This window comes from Rhinoderma darwinii, chromosome 9 (genome assembly GCF_050947455.1).
Source record: "Rhinoderma darwinii isolate aRhiDar2 chromosome 9, aRhiDar2.hap1, whole genome shotgun sequence".
In the NCBI taxonomy this organism is placed as follows: Eukaryota; Metazoa; Chordata; class Amphibia; order Anura; family Rhinodermatidae; genus Rhinoderma; species Rhinoderma darwinii.
In genome coordinates, this window is record NC_134695.1 from 83,122,480 (window position 1) to 83,145,945 (window position 23,466).

Genomic DNA, 23,466 nt, shown 5'->3' on the forward strand with positions numbered 1-23,466 from the left:
AAGCATAGCTCAGCTCCGTCCCTCCATGTATTGTGACCGAGTCTGCAGCCCAACATGCGGTATTGACGTGCTTAAGTCCCTGACCAGGGCAGATATTCTGCCAGATAAATGATTCAATGAAATTGTTATTTGAACAGTACGGAGCAATGTGTGACCATCTAACATTGTGATGATTTTAAAAGACACCCGACGCGCGTTTCGCCGGTACTTCCGGCTTCTTCCAGGGGTGGCGACCGCCAGAATCAGAGGCCAGATATGCTAAAAAGATCCCTGATTGACAGGGATGGTAACCAATCCAAACAGTTAAAGACTAGAAACAAAATAATGGTGCAATGTGATACTTCCGGCTCGTTCCAGGAATGTATCCATGTTAAGATAACACTGCCAAGGCTCAGGATGCATCAATTTATAACAAAAAGTTCAAATTGCAGTCATGTCAGGACATTGTGCTGCACATTTAAGTGCACATATAGCACTGTCCTGCAGAAACAAAAATATATAAATGTGAGTATAATAGTCATAGAGAAGGGAGGGGGAGGGGTAAATGTCCGTTCTAGAATAATGCCACTACACAGTCTGTGAGTACAGTCCATCAATAATTACACTGATGGATAGTAACTTGATGGAAATTAAATTAATGTCTCATCACAAAAATATGAGACAAGAAGATATAATTTAATATATTTGGTTGTATATGAAAACAGCTGTCAATGGGTACATTCACATAGAAAAAAGAACAAGTTCGTAGATACAATATGCTGTGTAGGCATTGATTACTCTATCAGTGTGCCAGAAGTAGAGATTTTAAATATCTAGCACGGTGAGCTGATAATCTAAGATCTTAATTAATATCATTCATCGTTAATAACAGGTTCAAAGAAAACATCCAAAATTAAAACTCTCGTTTATCCCAAACGGTTTCACGGAATTCATACGGAATATCCACTCACTTTCTCTCCTCAGAAGGGCCTCATCGAGGTTGCCCCCTCTAATACCCATATTGAGTTTACAAATGGCCCAACCTTTCAGAGTCTGCCATTCCAGATTGTGTCTCTCTTTAAAATGTTTGGCAATTGGAGTAGGCGTAAATATTTTCTTTTGGAGTGTACAGTCCCTCTCGGTTTTATCAAAGTTTATGATTGACCTGATATGTTCTCCAATACGGATTTTGAGTGCTCTGATCGTCTTGCCCACGTATCTCAAACCGCAGGGGCACTCCAGACAATACACAACTCCTTGGGAATTACAATTCATATGTTCTTTGATCTTATACAGTGCCCCAAATCCATCAGTAAATTGCTTGGTTGTGGTCAGTATTCTACATGCCCTACATAGCTTGCAGGGAAAAAACCCTGTATTCTGGACCCTCTGGGTACCGTCACCCCGCGTGAAATGGCTTGCCACCAAAATATTTGAAATAGTGGTTCCCTTGCGATATCCTGAAAGGGCCCTCTCTCCCAAAATCATATTTAAACTGGGATCCGATTTCAGTACGTGCCAGTGTTTGTTTAAAATCTGCATCATGCTATCCCAGTCTGCATGATAGTCAGTAATAAATCTTGGCTGTATAGGGATTTCAGAGGTTTTGGTAATTACATTGGTTCGTGTCTTTTTGGAAACGAGCAGTTCCTCACGGTTAGTTCTAAGCGCTATGTTGTAGGCCTCTTTGATATTACGGTTAGAGTAGTGTCTCGCCTGCAGCCTAGCCCTCAATTCAACTGCTCGTTTCTTAAAATTAATAAAAGTTGAGCAATTGCGTCTCAATCTCAAGAACTCCCCTTTTGGTATTGCCCTAATTGTGTTTTTCGAGTGTGCACTTTCAGCAGCCAACAGGCTGTTGGTGGCAGTCACTTTCCTATAGAGATCCGTGTGGAGATTCCTCTCTGGATCTGTGTAGATGAGGACATCCAGAAATGGAATCGACTGTGAATTATAGTCAAGGGTCAATTTCAGATTGAAATCATTGTCATTCAATTTTCCAATGAGATTCTCCAAATCAGAGATAGGGCCCCCCCAAATGACGAATATATCGTCAATGAAACGCCTCCAGAGGCAGATGTTATCTGTCAAAATTTTAAACTCATCACAAAAAACAATTACCTCTTCCCACCAGCCAAGATATATGTTGGCAAATGTGGGGGCCACAGCTGCTCCCATCGCCGTGCCCCTAATTTGCAGGTAAAACCGCCCATCAAATAAGAAATAGTTCCGTGTAAGGATGAATCTCAGTGCTTTAAGAATAAAGTCCTTCCTCACGGGGTTCAGATTCTGATCTATGACTATTATACTCACATTTATATATTTTTGTTTCTGCAGGACAGTGCTATATGTGCACTTAAATGTGCAGCACAATGTCCTGACATGACTGCAATTTGAACTTTTTGTTATAAATTGATGCATCCTGAGCCTTGGCAGTGTTATCTTAACATGGATACATTCCTGGAACGAGCCGGAAGTATCACATTGCACCATTATTTTGTTTCTAGTCTTTAACTGTTTGGATTGGTTACCATCCCTGTCAATCAGGGATCTTTTTAGCATATCTGGCCTCTGATTCTGGCGGTCGCCACCCCTGGAAGAAGCCGGAAGTACCGGCGAAACGCGCGTCGGGTGTCTTTTAAAATCATCACAATGTTAGATGGTCACACATTGCTCCGTACTGTTCAAATAACAATTTCATTGAATCATTTATCTGGCAGAATATCTGCCCTGGTCAGGGACTTAAGCACGTCAATACCGCATGTTGGGCTGCAGACTCGGTCACAATACATGGAGGGACGGAGCTGAGCTATGCTTGAGTTGCGAGCACACTCAAACAGCTGACCGCGGCTCACCTCCTCTCAGCCCTTCCCATGTGTATGTGACTGACTTCGGCAGTCTGATCTGCACAAAGAAAACAAACTTCGATCTAGTAATATAACTGCCTGACAGGCAGAACACTTACAGTTACGTGGGATTGGAGATCATTGCTGAGGCACACTACCTGTGTGGCCGCCTGCCCGTCAGTTATTCCTCCCTGTAGTTGTTCTCACATAGCAAGTTACAGCTCTGCTATGCCGAGCTATGTTTGAGCTGTGAATACACTCAAACAGCTGATCGCGGCTCACTTACTCTCTACCCTTCTCATGTGTATGTGACTGACTCTGGCAGCATAGTCTGCACAAAGAGAACACACTCTTTCCTGTAGAATTGTCCTCACGTAGCAGTCACAACTCTGCTATGCCGAGCTATGTTTGAGCTGTGAATACACTCAAACAGCTGATCGCGGCTCACCTTCTCTCAACCCTTCCCATGTGTATGTGACTGACCTCGGCAGCCTTATCTGCACAAAGTAAACACACCTCGATTTAGTGATACAACTGCCTGACAGGCAGAATACTAATGGTTACGTGGGACTGGAGATCACTGTGTGAGCACACTATCTGATCAGTTACTCCTCCTGCAGAGTTGTCCTTACGGAGCAGTTACAGCTCTGCTATGTCAAGCTCATACATAGAGGACTAGCTAGCACGCAACAGTCTCAACTCTGCTGTGCCGTGTCTACTTGCATGGGACACATGCACATACAACCCATATGGTTGTATTGATGCAGGGATTTCTCCACCGCAGGGCTTTAATTACAGCCCGTTGGAGGAACCTTTAGTGTCATATGCAGGTTGACTGTCTCGTCATTGATACTGAGGGGGACAGCCATTTGCTAATAATTAACACTTTAATCTCTGGATCAGGGACTATTGCAGAGCCTCCTCGCATATACACAGGGGGAGGCTAGACACATATATCTTTAATAAAACGAAGCAATTAATTTAGACATAATATTGTCTCAGTGTGCCAATCTAGGGGACTTTGGCACAACGTCAAAAATTTTTTCATCTAACATTGTTTTTAATAATTATTCAATAAAGTATTTTTTATTTTTAACATTGATGTAACACACTACTTTTCCCACTCCCCGTTCCTTTGTTCATCTATCCTTGGATTGCACTTACCTAAGGCCTCATGCACACGACCGTAAAAACAGCCGTTATTGCGGGTCGTTATTACGACCCGCAATAACGGGCTCATAGGCTTCTGTTAGCCACGGGTACCTTCCCGTTTGCTCACGGGAAGGTACCCGTGCCGTTAAAAAAGATAGAACATGCCCTATTTCATGCCGTAATAACGGCACGGGCATCCCATAGAAGTCTATGGGGCTCCCGTAATCATGGGTGGCTGCGTGTGTTCACCCGTGATTACGGGAGCGTTGCGAGGTGAGGCGAGGTCAGGGGACTACCCGGTCTGCAGGCCACAGCCCAGTGGCGTAACTACCGCCGGGACTACAATGAAAACTATGGCAGAGCGGGGAGGTATCTCCCCGCTCTGCCATAAACAAAAGACATGTATCCCCTATCCTGTAAAAAATAAAAATAAAAGACGTTCATACTTACCGACAACTCTCCAGTCCGGTCTCCCGCCCGTTGTCTTGGTGACGCGTCCCTCTCGACATCCGGGCCGACGTCCTGGATGACGTTTCAGGCCATGTGACCGCTGCAGCCAATCACAGGTCAATCACAGGCTGCAGCGGTCACATGGACTGCCGCGTCATCCAGGGATGTCGGGCTGGATGTGAAGAGAGGGACGCGTCACCAAGACAACGGCCGGTAAGTATGAATTTCTTTAACTTTTATTACAGAAAAGGCTGTCCCTTCTCTCTATCCTGCACTGATAGAGAGAAGGGGCTGCCGATTAGTGCAGTGCTATTTTGCTGCCAAAAACGTGCTCGTAAATACGGGTGGAATACGTGTGACACCGGACCCATATTTACGAGCACGGGTTCGTAAATACTGGTGCAAAACGGGTGGAATACGTGTGACACCGGACCCGTATTTACGCCAGTATTTACGGGTGTGAAAAAATACGGTCGTGTGCATGAGGCCTAAGATCTATTGTCTTCAGTGGCGGAAGACACCCCTACTGAGGAGCTGACTGAAGGGGCCGCAGCGAAGAACGCGCATCCCTTTCATAGTTTACCTGGCACAGCGCCGTACACATCCGTAGTGGCTGTGCCTGGGATTGCAGTTCTCTGCTGCCCTGTCCCTTTTAAGTAAATGGGACTGCTAAAACTATGACTGCTAAATGATGGCATTCAACGCTGCGGCCCCTTCAGTCAGCTGATCGGTGGGGTGTCCGGAGTCGATATTGATGACCTATCCTAAGGATAGACCATCAATATAAAAAATTCCTAGGCACAGCTATGAGCAGTCAGTTTGGAGCCCTCCTCTTGTTTCAACAGAGTCTCAGTTCCTCGCCCATGCTTTACTGTGCAGCTCTGCTTTTTTTTTCAAATTCACTGCTGTGTATGAGCAGTGCATGTAGAACTGAAATAAAAACCGATAAACTCCCATTGAGAAAAGATTATCTGGTAACAGAATAATAGGGGAGTCGGAATCCGTGCCAAAAATCGCCTCCCATTAATTTCAGTGGGAGGCAAAGGCGTTTTTCCCGGGCGGCTTAGGCTATGTTCACACGGAGTATTTTGGGGGAGGAATATCTGCCTCAAAGCTCCAAACGGAATTTTGAGGCAGATATTCCTCCCCCAAAACACTCCGTGTGAATAGCAATTATCGCGCCGTTTTTCGCCCGCGGCCATTGAGCGCTGCAGCCATAAAACACGCTTTCTCCTGCCTCCCATTGAAGTCAATGGGAGGTCGGACGCGGAAGCGCCCGAAGATAGGGCATGTCGCTTCTTTTTCCCGCGAGGCAGTTTTACTGCTCGCGTGAAAAAGACGCCGACGCCTCCCATTGAAATCAATGGGAGGCGTTCTCGGGCCGTTTCTGCCGAGTTTTGCGACGCGGTTTCCGCGTCAAAAAACTCGGCAAAAGACCCCGTGTGAACATAGCCTAATGGCCTGGAAAAAAAAGCGGCGTGTCATTTCTTGCCGCGGCTTCCACTTCTGACCTCCCATTGAAATCAATGGAAGGCAGAAAAAAACTGCGGTGCTCATTTCCGCTGCTTTTTTTGCCCGCAGTCCTTGCATTAACTTCAATGGCCACGGAGAAAAAGGCACAGGCAGTTCAAAATCCGCCTCAAAATTCTGAGGCAGATCTTTGTTTCTGCCTTCAAAAAACTCAGTATGGCATGTGTTGTCCCCTAATATCTCATGGTTCTGCGTACTGACTAACATTAGCCAAGAACAAATGGATCAGTGCAATTTTAAACAAAATACAGAATCCTGCAGAATTACAAGGCTCTTACTTAAATTAATAGTCAGTCTGTGTCGTGCACAGATCTGCTGGGACCTCCAGAAGGCTATGGGGGACCCCCTCTCATAGAATGCACTAGTATATTAACCAGACACCCCTATAAGGAGCCTGATCCAGGTCGATAATAGTAGTAACTAAGCAATGTTTCTGCAGTGATCCACTAAAGGAGCAGAACATATAAAAGCTCTGATGTTTTACAGTAGCAGCAGGTCACGTGTTCCTTACTAATCCCCTGTGAACACCCCCTAGTGACATCGTACATGAAATTCTCTGCTTCATACAATCTTCATTTCAATTCAGCATGGAACAATACAGCAATCAGGGATAATTACAGCGCCCGGCTTTATACGCAGCTGTCTGTAAACCCTGTGTTTCGGGGGAAGATAAGAAAAGACTGCACAGAAAAATAACACAAAACAACCTGCCTGCCCTCTTTATTATTCGACATCTGTAGAGCCAGTAGGGATGAGCAAGTGGTGCCAAAATAGCAGATAGGATGAGAAATCAGCGCAGAAAAAATTGATCTCTATTAAAGCAGGCGCAAAAGGATTCTAAAAAAAGCAAAAACCTGCTGCACATTGATCGAGGGGAGGAGCCTTAACAAGGGGAGGTGCCTCAATAAGAGGGAGGAGCCTTTACATCTTCGTTGTCTGACTTGGTCAAACCTGTCCTTTATTGAAGCCCCCTCTTCAAGATGCTGATAGTTCGGCTACTCTCTGCTGGGAACCCCACCTCATCTGTCGGGGGAAATACACGGGCATAATATGTTGACCATTAAAATCTATAATCTAAAAGCTGGACATCATGGCTACCAACATGTGGCCCCGCTCCCTACAACACCTAAGCGTATGGGCACACACAAAATAAAAAACGTCTGAAAATACGGAGCTGTTCTCAAGCGAAAACATCCTGATTTTCAGCGAATTTTTTTAGCAACTCACGTTTTTCACGGCCATTTTTGGAGCGGTCAATGAAGTCAATGAAAAACGGCTCAAGAAGTGACATGCACTACTTTTTCGCTGGCTTTTTTTAAGTGGCCAATTTGAAATCAATAGGCAGATGTTAGAAGACCTTTGGATAGGATTTTCACAAAAATATATAGTAATATGTTATTATATTTAAAATTGATAAATATATATGTGTATGTGTATATATATATATATATATATATATATATAATTTAAAAAATTTTAAAATATAATTTGTTATAATATCTATTAATAATATATTTGAATATACATTTATGTCAGGCGATCGGCTACATCAAAACCTCTACTTTGTGTGTTTGAATGTATTTCTGGGTTGTGACATCAGAGAGGTGTGAATCCCCGATCTCAGAGGACTAGACCACCATCATCCTCCTTTATGTTACGTCACCAGCCTAGCGGTCACCTTTAACAGCCAAGGACACACAAATAGTTAGTAAAATAGTTGCTGTTGGCAAGAAGAGGCTGACGCCACCCCCCCCCCCCCCCCAATGCTTTGTCAGGAAATAGTTAATGGAAGATGCTTGTTTGCAAGGTGGTTCAGGTCAAGCGGTGAGTCCGCTCCCGAAAACACTATGATAAACAATAACATGCGCAGTGGAATTGTATATATTTTTGGAACATTGGGGAAGATAGAATGCTGATGTTCTCAATGAATTTATTATTGGTGATGCAGCATAGAAACAAAAATATCCTTGTAGAAAGAAAGCCAGTGACATGACTAAAGAGAAAAACGTGTACAGAAGAGAGGAAAGCTAAACAGTTGGCAGCAGTAATAAAAGTGACCCTTCAATAAGATGGAGCGAAGACTCCAAACCATTACTAGAGGAATGGCGCCCTCCAAATGTCATCTTGAAATAATCAAGTTAAACCTTAAAAGCCGTACATTCTTACCTCTGTCCCGTGCTATGATCTGCATGTGATAAGTGTCTCCAAACTGCTCCCTGTCCAATGAATGGAGAAGCTTAATCTCGCCAGAATCCTCTTGGATGGAGAACCATTTTCTGGAATCATTTATAATGCCGTATCTGTGCAACAAACATCAACACAGAGAAAATACATCACCCAATGAGATTTCAGAGCAAAACGAAATATGTCAGATGATAATGTACAAGACAAATTGCGCTCTGAACTTTGCCACAAACACTTTTAAGGCCCATGTCTGAAAATCCTTGTACTTATTCTTCTCCATATAGAGAAAAAGTACTATGCACACCAATATGGAGTTATTTATCCAAACAAATAATTTATTTATAGCCAGTGACAGTGCGATGTTTCGTTCAATACCATGACCTTCCTCAGGCACTTTTGTCAATGCTTTATCCTGCGTGGATGGCGCTGTAAGCTTGGCGGGCAGCGCCTCGCTATAGCGATAAATAACTCCATATTGGTGTGCATAGTACTTTTTCTCTATTGGATCGGGTTGGGCCCCTACTAATGCACCCACACCATTACCTCGTGCTATCCAAACCTTGTAACTATTCTTCTCCATATGAGACATTAGTAATAGTTATAATCTTGTACATAGGGGGCAGTATTATAGTAGTTATATTCTTGTATATAGGGGCAGTATTGTAGTAGTTATATTCTTGTATATAGGAGCAGTATTATAGTAGTTATATTCTTGTATATAGGGGCAGTATTATAGTAGTTATATTCTTGTATATAGGAGCAGTATTATAGTAGTTATATTCTTGTATATAGGGGCAGTATTATAGTAGTTATATTCTTGTATATAGGAGCAGTATTATAGTAGTTATATTCTTGTATATAGGAGCAGTATTATAGTAGTTATATTCTTGCATATAGGGAGCAGTATTATAGTAGTTATATTCTTGTATATAGGGGGCAGTATTATAGTAGTTATATTCTTGTATATAGGAGGAAGTATTATAGTAGTTATATTCTTGTATATAGGAGCAGTATTATAGTAGTTATATTATTGTATATAGGGGCAGTATTATAGTAGTTATATTCTTGTATATAGGGAGCAGTATTATAGTAGTTATATTCTTGTATATAGGAGGCAGTATTATAGTAGTTATATTCTTGTATATAGGGGACAGTATTATAGTAGTTATATTCTTGTATATAGGGGCAGTATTGTAGTAGTTATATTCTTGTATATAGGAGCAGTATTATAGTAGTTATATTCTTGTATATAGGAGCATTATTATAGTAGTTATATTCTTGTATATAGGAGCAGTATTATAGTAGTTATATTCTTGTATATAGGAGCAGTATTATAGTAGTTATATTCTTGTATATAGTAGCAGTATTATAGTAGTTATATTCTTGTATATAGGAGCAGTATTATAGTAGTTATATTCTTGTATATAGGGGCAGTATTATAGTAGTTATATTCTTGTATATAGGAGCAGTATTATAGTAGTTATATTCTTGTATATAGGAGCAGTATTATAGTCGTTATATTCTTGTGTATAGGAGCAGTATTATAGTAGTTATATTCTTGTATATAGGAGCAGTATTATAGTAGTTATATTCTTGTATATAGGAGCAGTATTATAGTAGTTATATTCTTGTATATAGGAGCATTATTATAGTAGTTATATTCTTGTATATAGGAGCAGTATTATAGTAGTTATATTCTTGTATATAGGAGCAGTATTATAGTAGTTATATTCTTGTATATAGGGGCAGTATTATAGTAGTTATATTCTTGTATATAGGAGCATTATTATAGTAGTTATATTCTTGAATATAGGAGCAGTATTATAGTAGTTATATTCTTGTATATAGGAGCAGTATTATAGTAGTTATATTCTTGTATATAGGAGCAGTATTATAGTAGTTATATTCTTGTATATAGGGGCAGTATTATAGTAGTTATATTCTTGTATATAGGGGGCAGAATTATAGTATTTATATTCTTGTATATAGGGGACAGTATTATAGTAGTTATATTCTTGCATATAGGGGACAGTATTATAGTAGTTATATTCTTGTATATAGGGGACAGTATTATAGTAGTTATATTCTTGTATATAGGAGCAGTATTATAGTAGTTATATTCTTGTATATAGGGAGCAGTATTATAGTAGTTATATTCTTGTATATAGGAGGCAGTATTATAGTAGTTATATTCTTGTATATAGGAGCAGTATTATAGTAGTTATATTCTTGTATATAGGAGCAGTATTATAGTAGTTATATTCTTGTATATAGGGGCTGTATTATAGTATTTATATTCTTGTATATAGGGGCAGTATTATAGTAGTTATATTCTTGCATATAGGGAGCAGTATTATAGTAGTTATATTCTTGTATATAGGGGGCAGTATTCTAATAGTTATATTCTTGTATATAGGAGGAAGTATTATAGTAGTTATATTCTTGTATATAGGAGCAGTATTATAGTAGTTATATTATTGTATATAGGGGCAGTATTATAGTAGGTATATAGGAGTAGTATGATAGCAGTTATATTTTTGTCAGCATTATTTTAGTTCTACTCTTGTCTGTAAGGAACTATATCTGTAATGACGGGGTAGGGAGACAGACAGGTGAGCCCTAATCTACCCGCCACTCAGTCCCTGCCTACTTGCACGGCCCGTCCTAGGCGACGGCGTACAACTGGGCGACGGTCCCTACGCTCAATAAGTGCACGACAGACCAACAGACAAGGGTACACAGAGGCTAAGGGAAATGGGGCAGTTGCCCACGGCAACTCCGTGAGCAACAAGAGGAGTGAACGAGCCCAGTCAAACCAGGAGTGTACGAGGTACCAAACGCAGAGCAGGAGAGTAGTCAGTAAAGCCAGGGTCAGTTTGAAGCAGAGGACAATGGTACAAGCAGGAGCAGCAGAGCCAGGGAACCAGACAGAATCACAGGCAAAGGAGGAGCAGGAAATGAAGGTATAAATAGATAGAGGGCGGGAGCTAGCTCCATCTGGCCAGGCTGTGATAGGTTCTCCCACTCCTCAGCCTCCCAGCCTGAGTGGTATCAGATCGAGTCACTCTAACAGACCTAGTCACAGATGCAGGCTGATTAACCACAGGCGTCGACAAAGAAGCTGTGTCTGGCAAACCATTACAATATCTTAGTAGCTTTTGTAAAGCCACAGGTTCTATAATCGTTGACACAATTGAACCCTAGTAGAAAACAGGGGTCCCCTATGGTGAGGCCAACCTGCAATTATCTGTTACCCACAATCTGAAATAGTTTCTAAACTAAACCTGTCCCATTTGATGTAGCCTAGTTTTTATAGACTTTTGCTTATTATTTAAAAAATATTTGTAAAGTTCAGACACAATCAAGTGAAATATTGTAGAACACAGTGTTCCTCCTCCAGGCCGTCTCTGCTATATATAACTTTCTGTATCATTATGAAGCAGCTTGGACGCGGCTTGTCGATGACTGGAAACTGCAATTATTACCACTGGAGTGCATTCTGATATCTTAATCAGTGATTAATACCTGTAAGTAATCTTTGTACAAATAACAGGATCAACTGCTTCCACGGTTATAGTAACACTAATAGAGCAGAGCAGACGTTAAATAAGACTTCAATTATCCCAAGGCCTTATCTGAGCTGGGATAAGATAATGCATTGATTTTTCCATTTTGCAGACACAAATTCTCCAAGTGCGCCCCCGATATCATTATTGATCGGTGTTCTCTTTCATGCCTACTCCTTGGTCCTGGGCCAGACCCTTCCAAAGACATCATGATTGTGTGGACTACTGCAATAATAAAGAATCCATGCAAGCGACTTAAGGGTCAGTTCACACGTTGCGTAAATACTGCAGATTTCCCGCAACGAAACTCGTTGCGGAAAATCCGCAGCAAATACAGTAGCAGCAAAGTGGATGATATAAAACAAATCTCCTCCACATGCTGCGTAAATACTGAGCGGAAAAAACGCTCTGGAATTCACCTGCGGTGCAGAATTTTATTCCACAGCATGTCAATTGTATTTGCGTAGACGCTGCTTATTTGTTGCGGGTTTCCCCCATTGAATTCAATAGGAAGGTAAAACCCGCAATTGATTTTAATGGTGACGGATCCGGTGCAAATAGTTTCTGCTTGTCACCGACGTGTAAGGGTTTAGTTGTTTTGACGAAATCAATACCGTAGTCGACTACGCTATTCATTCCGTCAAAACGACGGAACCCTTGCACAACGGTGACAAACAGAAAGCATTTGCACCGATCCGTCACCATTGAAATCAATGGTGCTTGAAAACGGAAACCTATGGTTTCCGTTTGCTTCAGCTTGGATTCTGTTCATGGGTTCCCCTGACTGAAAGCTCAGATGGAACCCATGACCAGAGCCATGACGCAGATGTGAAGGAAACCTATTCTTTTTTTTAGAATTAAAGAGAAAACTACTTCTACTGGATAGTGTCAGGTGGTCAGAAATCGAGCCAAAACCACGTAACCAACGATCAATGTAAATCCTTCATATACACGGCCCAATCTATAAATTATAAAGTTATAGTGACAGCTTTGGACACTGATGGACTGTCACTCACCGCAGGCTGGTCTGGTCAGAGACATCTGGATCCGAGGCCTCCACTGTCAGTATTATTGATCCAATCTGGGAATTCTCAGGGACTTGGACTTCATAGTGACTCACTGTAAATACTGGAGATTCATTTACATTGCCAACGCTGATAAGAATAGTTGCGGTAGAGCTCTGGCCGTACTCTGCTCCTGAAAGTTCAGCCTTGTTCCTGGCCTCAATGACCAGGGTGTATTCATTAACTTGCTCGAAATCCAGATCCTGTAAGGAATAAATCTATTCAGTATAGTTCTATTACCAGAAGTACAAAACCACCTAATTATTGATAGTGAATGTATCATACAAAGCGTAAAAATAACAAAACAAACACCTAATTACTATCTGGGCTGGTTTTTGATGACTATCCTCATGTGGTATTGTGGGCATTGGATTAATTTATGCTTCTTTTGTTTGCAGAATTTTTGTATTTTCTGGTTGAGTAATCTACACATGTGATTAAAGGGGTTATACGGGGACCAAAAATGATTAGTAGTGTAGTCCCTAGAGTATGTGAGTACACTCTCTATTCTAATATGCATTCCGTTCCACATCTCGCTGATTCTGAGATTTTCTTAGATTTTTATAGTGCTGCCGGGGGCCCGGAAGTCTAGTTGCACAGTCTTCTTTGATGATGATCTGACTCTTCGTCATGTGACCGACCCCGCTGTATTCTATGTACAAGCAGGAGCAGTAGTACAGCAAGTACATGAAGTACAGCAGGGTCGGTCACATGATGAAAGGTCGTGTCGTCGTGAAGGAAGACTGTGCAACTAGCCTTCCAGTCCCCCGCCAGCGCTATGAAAATCTCAGAATCAACGCGACGGGGGACCGGAATGTATATTAGCGAGTGTAGTCATATACTGCAGGGACTACACTGCTAATAATTTTTGTTCCCCACATAACCACTTTTAAGGATTTTGCTGAGTGCAGATAATGTGGACATGTACAAGTGGGATTTCCTTTTGTTGGGTGAGGACACTGGATTAGAATAACAGAGATGAGAAGATATTTTTTAGGGTCACTTTGTTTTGTAAGATTCTGTAGAACTTTTTAGGGAATGTTGAAACTGGATCTCCAGGCTCTTCATTACCGAGGCTCATTTCTACTAAACTATATGTGAGTCAGTTTCCTGATAAATTTCTCATTCTTACTAATGGTTTAGGCCCCCTGCACACGACCGTGCCCGTAATCACTGTCCGCCACCCGCCAGTGCCCGTAAGCACTGTCCGCCACTGGACAGCCACCTGCATTTTCAGGCCGTGCTCCCATACAAATTATGGGAGCACGGTCCGTAAAAAGCAAAAAATAGGACATGTCCTATCTTTTGCGGAGTCTTTCTATGGCACGGACCCCTTCCCGCAGATATATAGGAAGGTGTCTTTTCGGCCATAGAAATGAATGGGTCTGTAATTACGATTGGATTCTATAGTCGTGTGCATGGGGCCTTAGTTACTTGTAGCTCATTCTGTCCTTCTTGTAATTGAAATCCGCTTTCCATGTACTGGCTTCCTGCTGAGTTTATGCGTATACACAACAGCCAATCTGAAAAAGCAGAGCTGCAGTGTAAAGCATGGGGGGAAGGACAAAGAAGCCTGACACTGGGACAGACGCGGTTAAGTCACTGACCATGGCTGTGCACTGATGTAGCCAATCAAAAAGCACTGAAGATAATAGATAACAAGTAAGCATTACGTTTTGAAGACCCCCCCCCCACTATTCTCTCTCTTCCCAGGAGAGTTACCTGAGAAGGACCCTCACTAGAGTAAGGGTATGTTCACACACACTAATTACGGACGCTGCCGTGTGAACATACCCTAACACTGACATTGCTCAATTGGAGCAATTTATTAGGCACCTCCTGCAGGTTGAGTATTACGGAGGCGTTCTTGCCATAACAAATGGTTAATCAGTCTGCAGTCTAGAAGCGTTGCCTTTGTGCTTTTGCTTTGCTGCGTAGGAAAAATGTCAGAATTTCAATCTTTCTTTCTGACTGTGCAAACATGGAGACGGATGCATTTAACCCACTGCGACACGGAACGATCAAGCAAGATCCTACCAATGGCATTCAATAAGTCTATAAGACAGGCTCTCTTCACATGCAGTAAATCTATAAGTACAGCACTTTCCCTGAAACGCCTTCTCGTTACCTAGAGGTTTGATCCATCCGCCCCCTCGCCACTCCAAAGTGCCAATTTAGGGCAGCGGGGAAGCTGAACTGACAGGAGCCCTAAAAGGATGGAAGCATTTAAAAAAAACATTTCAAAATTCATGGCACTTTCATAAAACTGGCAGGGGAGCGAGGAGAGTGCACAGAAGGTGGAAGGAGAAGAAAGCCATAGTGTAAGCCGGCTTAGAAAAGAACATAATAACAGTCATTTGGTAGCAGTTCAGGGTAATTCCTGAAAAAAAAGTTTTTCTAAATTTTACAGATTTGCACAGTATTGGTCCCCTCACGGGGCAAAATAATCCTGAACATGAACATATTATGGTAACATTTCTACTAGAAGATTGCGAGTATTAACATCATTTATTGCACATGTAGTATATAATGGGAATCATTGTAAACTAATGTAGTATGAGGTGACACTGAAAAAATGGTTTGAAGGCTATGACATTTTTTTAAATTTAATAAAACAGTAAATAAGTGTGAATGTTGCAACTTTCTAATTACTTTTTATTAAAGTTATTGTTACTTTTTTAAGATACAGCTTCTTTGTGGCCTGTATATAGATAAGGTATCTAGCGCTGCGACCTGAACCAGTCATGTCAGCGGGTCCTGAGAATCGAGCTGTTATCGATCACATCTAAGTTCATAACTATATAGTTATATTCCTGTATATAGAGGCAGTATTATAGTAGTTATATTCCTGTATATAGGGGGCAGTATTATAGTAGTTATATTCTTGTATATAGGGGCAGTATTCTAGTAGTTATATTCTTGTATATAGGAGGCAGTATTATAGTAGTTATATTCTTGTATATGGGGCAGTATTATAGTAGTTATATTCTTGTATATAGGGGCAGTATTATAGTAGTTATATTCTTGTATATAGGAGCAGTATTATAGTAGTTATATTCTTGTATATAGGAGCAGTATTATAGTAGTTATATTCCTGTATATAGAGGCAGTATTATAGTAGTTATATTCCTGTATATAGGGGGCAGTATTATAGTAGTTATATTCCTGTATATAGGAGGCAGTATTATAGTAGTTATATTCTTGTATATAGGAGCAGTATTATAGTAGTTATATTCTTGTATATAGGGGCAGTATTAGGGCGGGTTCACACATAGCGGAATTTCACTTAAATTCCGCTGCGGACACTCCGCAGCGTTAATCCGCAGCGGAGCCGTTTCTCCATTGACTTTCACTTTAATTTAGCAGTGTTCGTTTACACGATGCGTACAATTCCGCTGCGGAGCATAGGCTGCGGAGCGGAATTTGGTGTCCGCAGCATGCTCTGTCTGTTGCGGAGCAGTGGCGGACTGGTTGCGGACTCATGGCGGAATTTCTCCATTGACTTCAATGGAGAGTCAAAATTCCGCAATGAAGTCCGCAGATCTTATGTGTGCTGCGGAGCGTATTGTTTTTACTACCATGACATTTCTTCATTCTGGCTGGACCTATGTATTTCTAGGTCTACAGCCAGACTGAGGAAGTCAATGGGGCTCCCGTAATGACGGGAGCGTTGCTAGGAGACGTCTGTAAATAGTCACTGTCCAGGGTGCTGAAAGAGTTACGCGATCGGCAGTAACTGTTTCTGCACCCGGGACAGTGACTACCGATCTCAATATACATGTATCTGTAAAAAAAAATATAAGTTCATACTTACCGAGAACTCCCTGCGTCTGTCTACAGTCCGGCCTCCCAGGATGACGTTTCAGTGTAAGTGACGGCTGCAGCCAATCACAGGCCAAGCACAGGCTGCAGCGGTCACATGGACTGGAGCGTCATCCAGGGAGGTCGGGCCGGATGCCGAAAGAGGGACGCGTCACCAAGACAACGGGCGGTAAGTATGAATTTCTTTGACTTTCACTAGGGAAAGTGCTGTCCCTTCTCTCTATCCTGCACTGATAGGGAGAAGAGAAGCACTTTTCCTGCAGTCCGCAGCGGCCAGTCCGCATCAATTTTCTGCACATTTTGTGCAGATCCGCTGCAGAATCTGCAACGCAGATTCTGTGCGGCATTGATGCGGACAGTTGCGGAGGAATTCCGCCATGTGTGGTCATGCCCTTATAGTAGTTATATTCTTGTATATAGGGGGCAGTATTATAGTAGTTATATTCTTGTATATAGAAGTAGTATTATAGTATTTATATTTTTGTATATAGGAGCAGTATTATAGTAGTTATAATCTTGTATATAGGGGGGCAGTATTATAGTAGTTATATTCCTGTATATAGGGGGCAGTATTATAGTAGTTATATTCTTGTATATAGGTAGCAGTATTATAGTAGTTGTATTCTTGTATATAGGGGGCAGTATTATAGTAGTTATATTCTTGTATATAGGAGCAGTATTATAGTAGTTATATTCTGGTATATAGGGGCAGTATTATAGTAGTTATACTCTTGTATATAGGAGCAGTATTATAGTAGTTATATTCTTGTATATAGGAGCAGTATTATAGTAGTTATATTCTTGTATATATAGGAGCAGTATTATAGTAGTTATATTCTTGTATATAGTGGGCAGTATTATAATAGTTATATTCTTGTATATAGGGGCAGTATTATAGTAGTTATATTCTTGTATATAGGAGGCAGTATTATAGTAGTTATATTCCTGTATATAGGGGGCAGTATTACAGTAGTTATAATCTTTTATATAGGAGCAGTATTATAGTAGTTATATTCCTGTATATAGGGGCAGTATTATAGTAGTTATATTCTTGTATATAGGGGCAGTATTATAGTAGTTATATTCTTGTATATAGGAGCAGTATTATAGTAGTTATATTCTTGTATATAGGAGGCAGTATAATAGTAGTTATATTCTTGTATATAGGGGCAGTATTATAGTAGTTATATTCCTGTATATAGGGGCAGTATTATAGTAGTTATATTCCTGTATATAGGAACAGTATTATAGTAGTTATATTCTTGTATATAGGGGCAGTATTATAGTAGTTATATTCCTGTATATAGGAACAGTATTATAGTAGTTATATTCTTGTATATAGGAACAGTATTATAGTAGTTGTATTCTTGTATATAGGGAGCAGTATTATAGTAGTTATATTCTTGTATATAGGGGCCGTAATATAGTAGTTATATTCTTGTATATAGGGGCAGTATTAGGGCATGACCACACGTGGCGGATTTCCTCCGCAACTGTCCGCATCAATGCCGCACAGAATCTGCGTTGCAGATTCTGCTGCGGATCTGCACAAAATGTGCAGTAAATTGATGCGGACTAGCTGCTGCGGACTGCGGTAAAAGTACTTCCCTTCTCCCTATCAGTGCAGGATAGAGAGAAGGGACAGCACTTTCCCTTGTGAAAGTCAAAGAAATTCATACTTACCGCCCGTTGTCTTCGGTGACGCGTCCCTCCTTCGGCATCCAGCCCGATCTCCCTGGATGACGCGGCAGTCCATGTGACCGCTGCAGCCTGTTATTAGCCTGTGATTGGCTGCAGCCGTCACTTAGACTGAAACGTCATCCTGGGAGGCCGGACTGGAGACAGAAGCAGGGAGTTCTCGGTAAGTATGAACTTCATTTTTTTTTACAGATACATGTATATTGGGATCGGTAGTCACTGTCCCGGGTGCAGAAACAGTTACTGCCGATCGCTTAACTCTTTCAGCACCCTGGACAGTGACTATTTACTGACGTCTCCTAGCAACGCTCCCGTCATTACGGGAGCCCCATTGACTTCCTCAGTCTGGCTGTAGACCTAGAAATACATAGGTCCAGCCAGAATGAAGAAATGTCAAGTTAAAAAAGCAAGACGGATCCGCAGCACACATAACATGTGCATGACAGCTGCGGACTTCATTGCGGAAATTAGAATCTCCATTGAAGTCAATGGAGAAATTCCGCCATGAGTCCGCCACTGCTCCGCAACAGACAGAGCATGCTGCGGACACCAAATTCCGCTCCGCAGCCTATGCTCCGCAGCGGAATTTTACGCCTCGTCTAAACGAACACTTCTAAATTAAAGTGTAAGTCAATGGACAAACGGCTCCGCTGCGGATTAACGCTGCGGAGTGTCCGCAGCGGAATTTAAGTGAAATTCCGCCACGTGTGAACCCAGCCTAATAGTAGTTATATTCTTGTATATAGGAGCAGTATTATAGTAGTTATATTCTTGTATATAGGGAGCAGTAATATAGTAGTTATATTCTTGTATATAGGGGCAGTATTATAGTAGTTATATTCTTGTATATAGGGGGTAGTATTATAGTAGCTATATTCTTGTATATAGGGGCAGTATTATAGTAGTTATATTCTTGTATATAGGGGCAGTATTATAGTAGTTATATTCTTCTATATAGGAGGCAGTATTATAGTAGTTATATTCTTGTATATAAGGAGCAGTATTATAGTAGTTATATTCTTGTATATAGGAGGCAGTATTATAGTAGTTATATTCTTGTATATAGGGGCAGTATAATAATAGTTATATTCTTGTATATAGAGGCAGTAGTATAGTAGTTATATTCTTGTATATAGGGGCAGTATTATAGTAGTTATATTCTTGTATATAGAGGCAGTATTATAGTAGTTATATTCCTGTATATAGGGGCAGTATTATAGTAGTTATATTCTTGTATATAGGGGGCAGTATTATAGTAGTTATATTCTTGTATATAGGGGGCAGTATTATAGTAGTTATATTCTTGTATATAGGGGGCAGTATTATAGTAGTTATATTCTTGTATATAGGGGGCAGTATTATAGTAGTTATATTCTTGTATATAGGGGGCAGTATTATAGTAGTTATATTCTTGTATATAGGAGCAGTATTATAGTAGTTATATTCTTGTATATATGAGGCAGTATAATAGTAGTTATATTCTTGTATATAGGGGCAGTATTATAGTAGTAATATTCCTGTATATAGGGGCAGTATTATAGTAGTTATATTCTTGTATATAGGAGGCAGTATAATAGTAGTTATATTCTTGTATATAGGGGCAGTATTATAGTAGTTATATTCCTGTATATAGGGGCAGTATTATAGTAGTTATATTCTTGTATATAGGAGCAGTATTATAGTAGTTATATTCTTGTATATAGGAGCAGTATTATAGTAGTTATATTCTTGTATATAGGGAGCAGTATTATAGTAGTTATATTCTTGTATATAGGGGCAGTATTATAGTAGTTATACTCTTGTATATAGGGGCAGTATTATAGTAGTTATACTCTTGTATATAGGGGGCAGTATTATAGTAGTTATATTCTTGTACATAGGGGGCAGTATTATAGTAGTTATATGCTTGTACATAGGGGCAGTATTAGGGCATGACCACACGTGGCGGATTTCCTCCGCAACTGTCCGCATCAATGCCGCACAGAATCTGCGTTGCAGATTCTGCTGCGGATCTGCACAAAATGTGCAGAAAATTGATGCGGACTGGCCGCTGCGGACTGCAGGAAAAGTGCTTCCCTTCTCCCTATTCAGTGCAGGATAGAGAGAAGGAACAGCACTTTCCCTAGTGAAAGTCAAAGAAATTCATACTTACCGCCCGTTGTCTTGGTGACGCGTCCCTCTTTCGGCATCCAGCCCGACCTCCCTGGATGACGCTCCAGTCCATGTGACCGCTGCAGCCTGTGCTTGGCCTGTGATTGGCTGCAGCCGTCACTTAGACTGAAACGTCATCCTGGGAGGCCGGACTGGAGACAGACGCAGGGAGTTCTCGGTAAGTATGAACTTATATTTTTTTTTACAGATACATGTATATTGAGATCGGTAGTCACTGTCCCGGGTGCAGAAACAGTTACTGCCGATCGCGTAACTCTTTCAGCACCCTGGACAGTGACTATTTACAGACGTCTCCTAGCAACGCTCCCGTCATTACGGGAGCCCCATTGACTTCCTCAGTCTGGCTGTAGACCTAGAAATACATAGGTCCAGCCAGAATGAAGAAATGTCATGGTAGTAAAAACAATACGCTCCGCAGCACACATAAGATCTGCGGACTTCATTGCGGAATTTTGACTCTCCATTGAAGTCAATGGAGAAATTCCGCCATGAGTCCGCAACCAGTCCGCCACTGCTCCGCAACAGACAGAGCATGCTGCGGACACCAAATTCCGCTCCGCAGCCTATGCTCCGCAGCGGAATTTTACGCCTCGTCTAAACGAACACTGCTAAATTAAAGTGTAAGTCAATGGACAAACGGCTCCGCTGCGGATTAACGCTGCGGAGTGTCCGCAGCGGAATTTCAGTGAAATTCCGCCACGTGTGAACCCGCCCTTATAGTAGTTATATTCTTGTATATAGGGAGCAGTATTATAGTAGTTATATTCTTGTATATAGGAGCAGTATTATAGTAGTTATATTCTTGTATATAGGAGCAGTATTATAGTAGTTATATTCTTGTATATAGGGGCAGTATTATAGTAGTCATATTCTCATATATAGGGGGCGGTATTATAGTAGTTATATTCTTGTATATAGGGGGCAGTATTATAGTAGTTATAGTCTTGTATATAGGGGGCAGTATTATAGTAGTTATATTCTTGTATATAGGAGGCAGTATTATAGTAGTTATATTCTTGTATATAGGAGGCAGTATTATGGTAGTTATATTCTTGTATATAGGAGGCAGTATTATAGTAGTTATATTCCTGTATATAGGGGGCAGTATTATAGTAGTTATATTCCTGTATATAGGAGGCAGTATTATGGTAGTTATATTCTTGTATATAGGGGCAGTATCATAGTAGTTATATTCTTGTATATAGGGGCAGTATTATAGTAGTTATATTCTTGTATATAGGGGGCAGTATTAGAGTATTAATATTCTTGTACACTAGGGGCAGTATAATAGTAGTTATATTCTTGTATATAGGGGCAGTATTATAGTAGTTATATTCTTGTACACAGGGGGGAGTATTATAGTAGTTATATTCTTGTATATAGGAGCAGTATTATAGTAGTTATATTCTTGTATATAGGGGCAGTATTATAGTAGTTATATTCTTGTATATGGGGCAGTATTATAGTAGTTATATTCTTGTATATAGGAGGCAGTATTATAGTAGTTATAATCTTGTATATAGGAGGCAGTATTATAGTAGTTATAATCTTGTATATAGGAGGCAGTATTATAGTAGTTATATACTTGTATATAGGTGGCAGTATTATAGTAGTTATATTCTTGTATATAGGGGCAGTATTATAGTAGTTATATTCTTGTATATAGGAGCAGTATTATAGTAGTTATATTCTTGTATATAGGAGGCAGTATTATGGTAGTTATATTCTTGTATATAGGGGCAGTATTATAGTAGTTATATTCTTGTATATAGGGGCAGTATTATAGTAGTTATATTCTTCTATATAGGAGGCAGTATTATAGTAGTTATATTCCTGTATATAGGGGGCAGTATTATAGTAGTTATATTCCTGTATATAGGAGGCAGTATTATGGTAGTTATATTCTTGTATATAGGAGGCAGTATTATAGTAGTTATATTCTTGTATATAGGGGCAGTATTATAGTAGTTATATTCGTGTATATAGGGGCAGTATTATAGTAGTTATATTCTTGTATATAGGGGCAGTATTATAGTAGTTATATTCTTGTATATAGGGGGCAGTATTAGAGTATTAATATTCTTGTACACTAGGGGCAGTATAATAGTAGTTATATTCTTGTATATAGGGGCAGTATTATAGTAGTTATATTCTTGTACACAGGGGGGAGTATTATAGTAGTTATATTCTTGTATATAGGAGCAGTATTATAGTAGTTATATTCTTGTATATAGGGGCAGTATTATAGTAGTTATATTCTTGTATATAGGAGCAGTATTATAGTAGTTATATTCTTGTATATAGGGGGCAGTATTATAGTAGTTATATTCTTGTATATAGGAGCAGTATTATAGTAGTTATATTCTTGTATATGGGGCAGTATTATAGTAGTTATATTCTTCTATATAGGAGGCAGTATTATAGTAGTTATATTCTTGTATATAGGAGGCAGTATTATGGTAGTTATAATCTTGTATATAGGAGGCAGTATTATAGTAGTTATATTCTTGTATATAGGTGGCAGTATTATAGTAGTTATATTCTTGTATATAGGGGCAGTATTATAGTAGTTATATTCTTGTATATAGGAGCAGTATTATAGTAGTTATATTCTTGTATATAGGAGGCAGTATTATGGTAGTTATATTCTTGTATATAGGGGCAGTATTATAGTAGTTATATTCTTGTATATAGGGGCAGTATTATAGTAGTTATATTCTTCTATATAGGAGGCAGTATTATAGTAGTTATATTCTTGTATATAGGAGGCACTATTATAGTAGTTATATTCTTGTATATAGGAGCAGTATTATAGTAGTTATATTCTTGTATATAGGGAGCAGTATTATAGTAGTTATATTCTTGTATATAGGGAGCAGTATTATAGTAGTTATATTCTTGTATATAGGGAGCAGTATTATAGTAGTTATATTCCTGTATATAGGGGCAGTATTATAGTAGTTATATCCTTGTATATAGGGGCAGTATTATACTAGTTATATT

The 23,466-nt window shown here is 40.1% G+C and overlaps 2 protein-coding genes across 9 annotated transcripts in view; one reads left to right on the plus strand and one right to left on the minus strand.

Moving 5' to 3' along the window:
• Positions 1-23,466, plus strand: part of LOC142661093 (uncharacterized) — a 201,451-nt gene that overhangs the window by 59,076 nt on the left and 118,909 nt on the right. The gene's annotated exons all lie outside the window — the stretch shown is intronic.
• The window catches only part of CDH16 (cadherin 16), an 80,280-nt gene that overhangs the window by 15,892 nt on the left and 40,922 nt on the right, over positions 1-23,466 (minus strand). For both annotated transcript variants that reach the window (XM_075838339.1, XM_075838338.1), the window contains exons 12-13: positions 12,724-12,974; positions 8,124-8,257 (exon numbers count right to left, since the gene is read on the minus strand). In XM_075838339.1, coding sequence (XP_075694454.1) covers positions 8,124-8,257; positions 12,724-12,974 — 385 coding nt within the window. The remainder of the gene's footprint in view (positions 1-8,123; positions 8,258-12,723; positions 12,975-23,466) is intronic.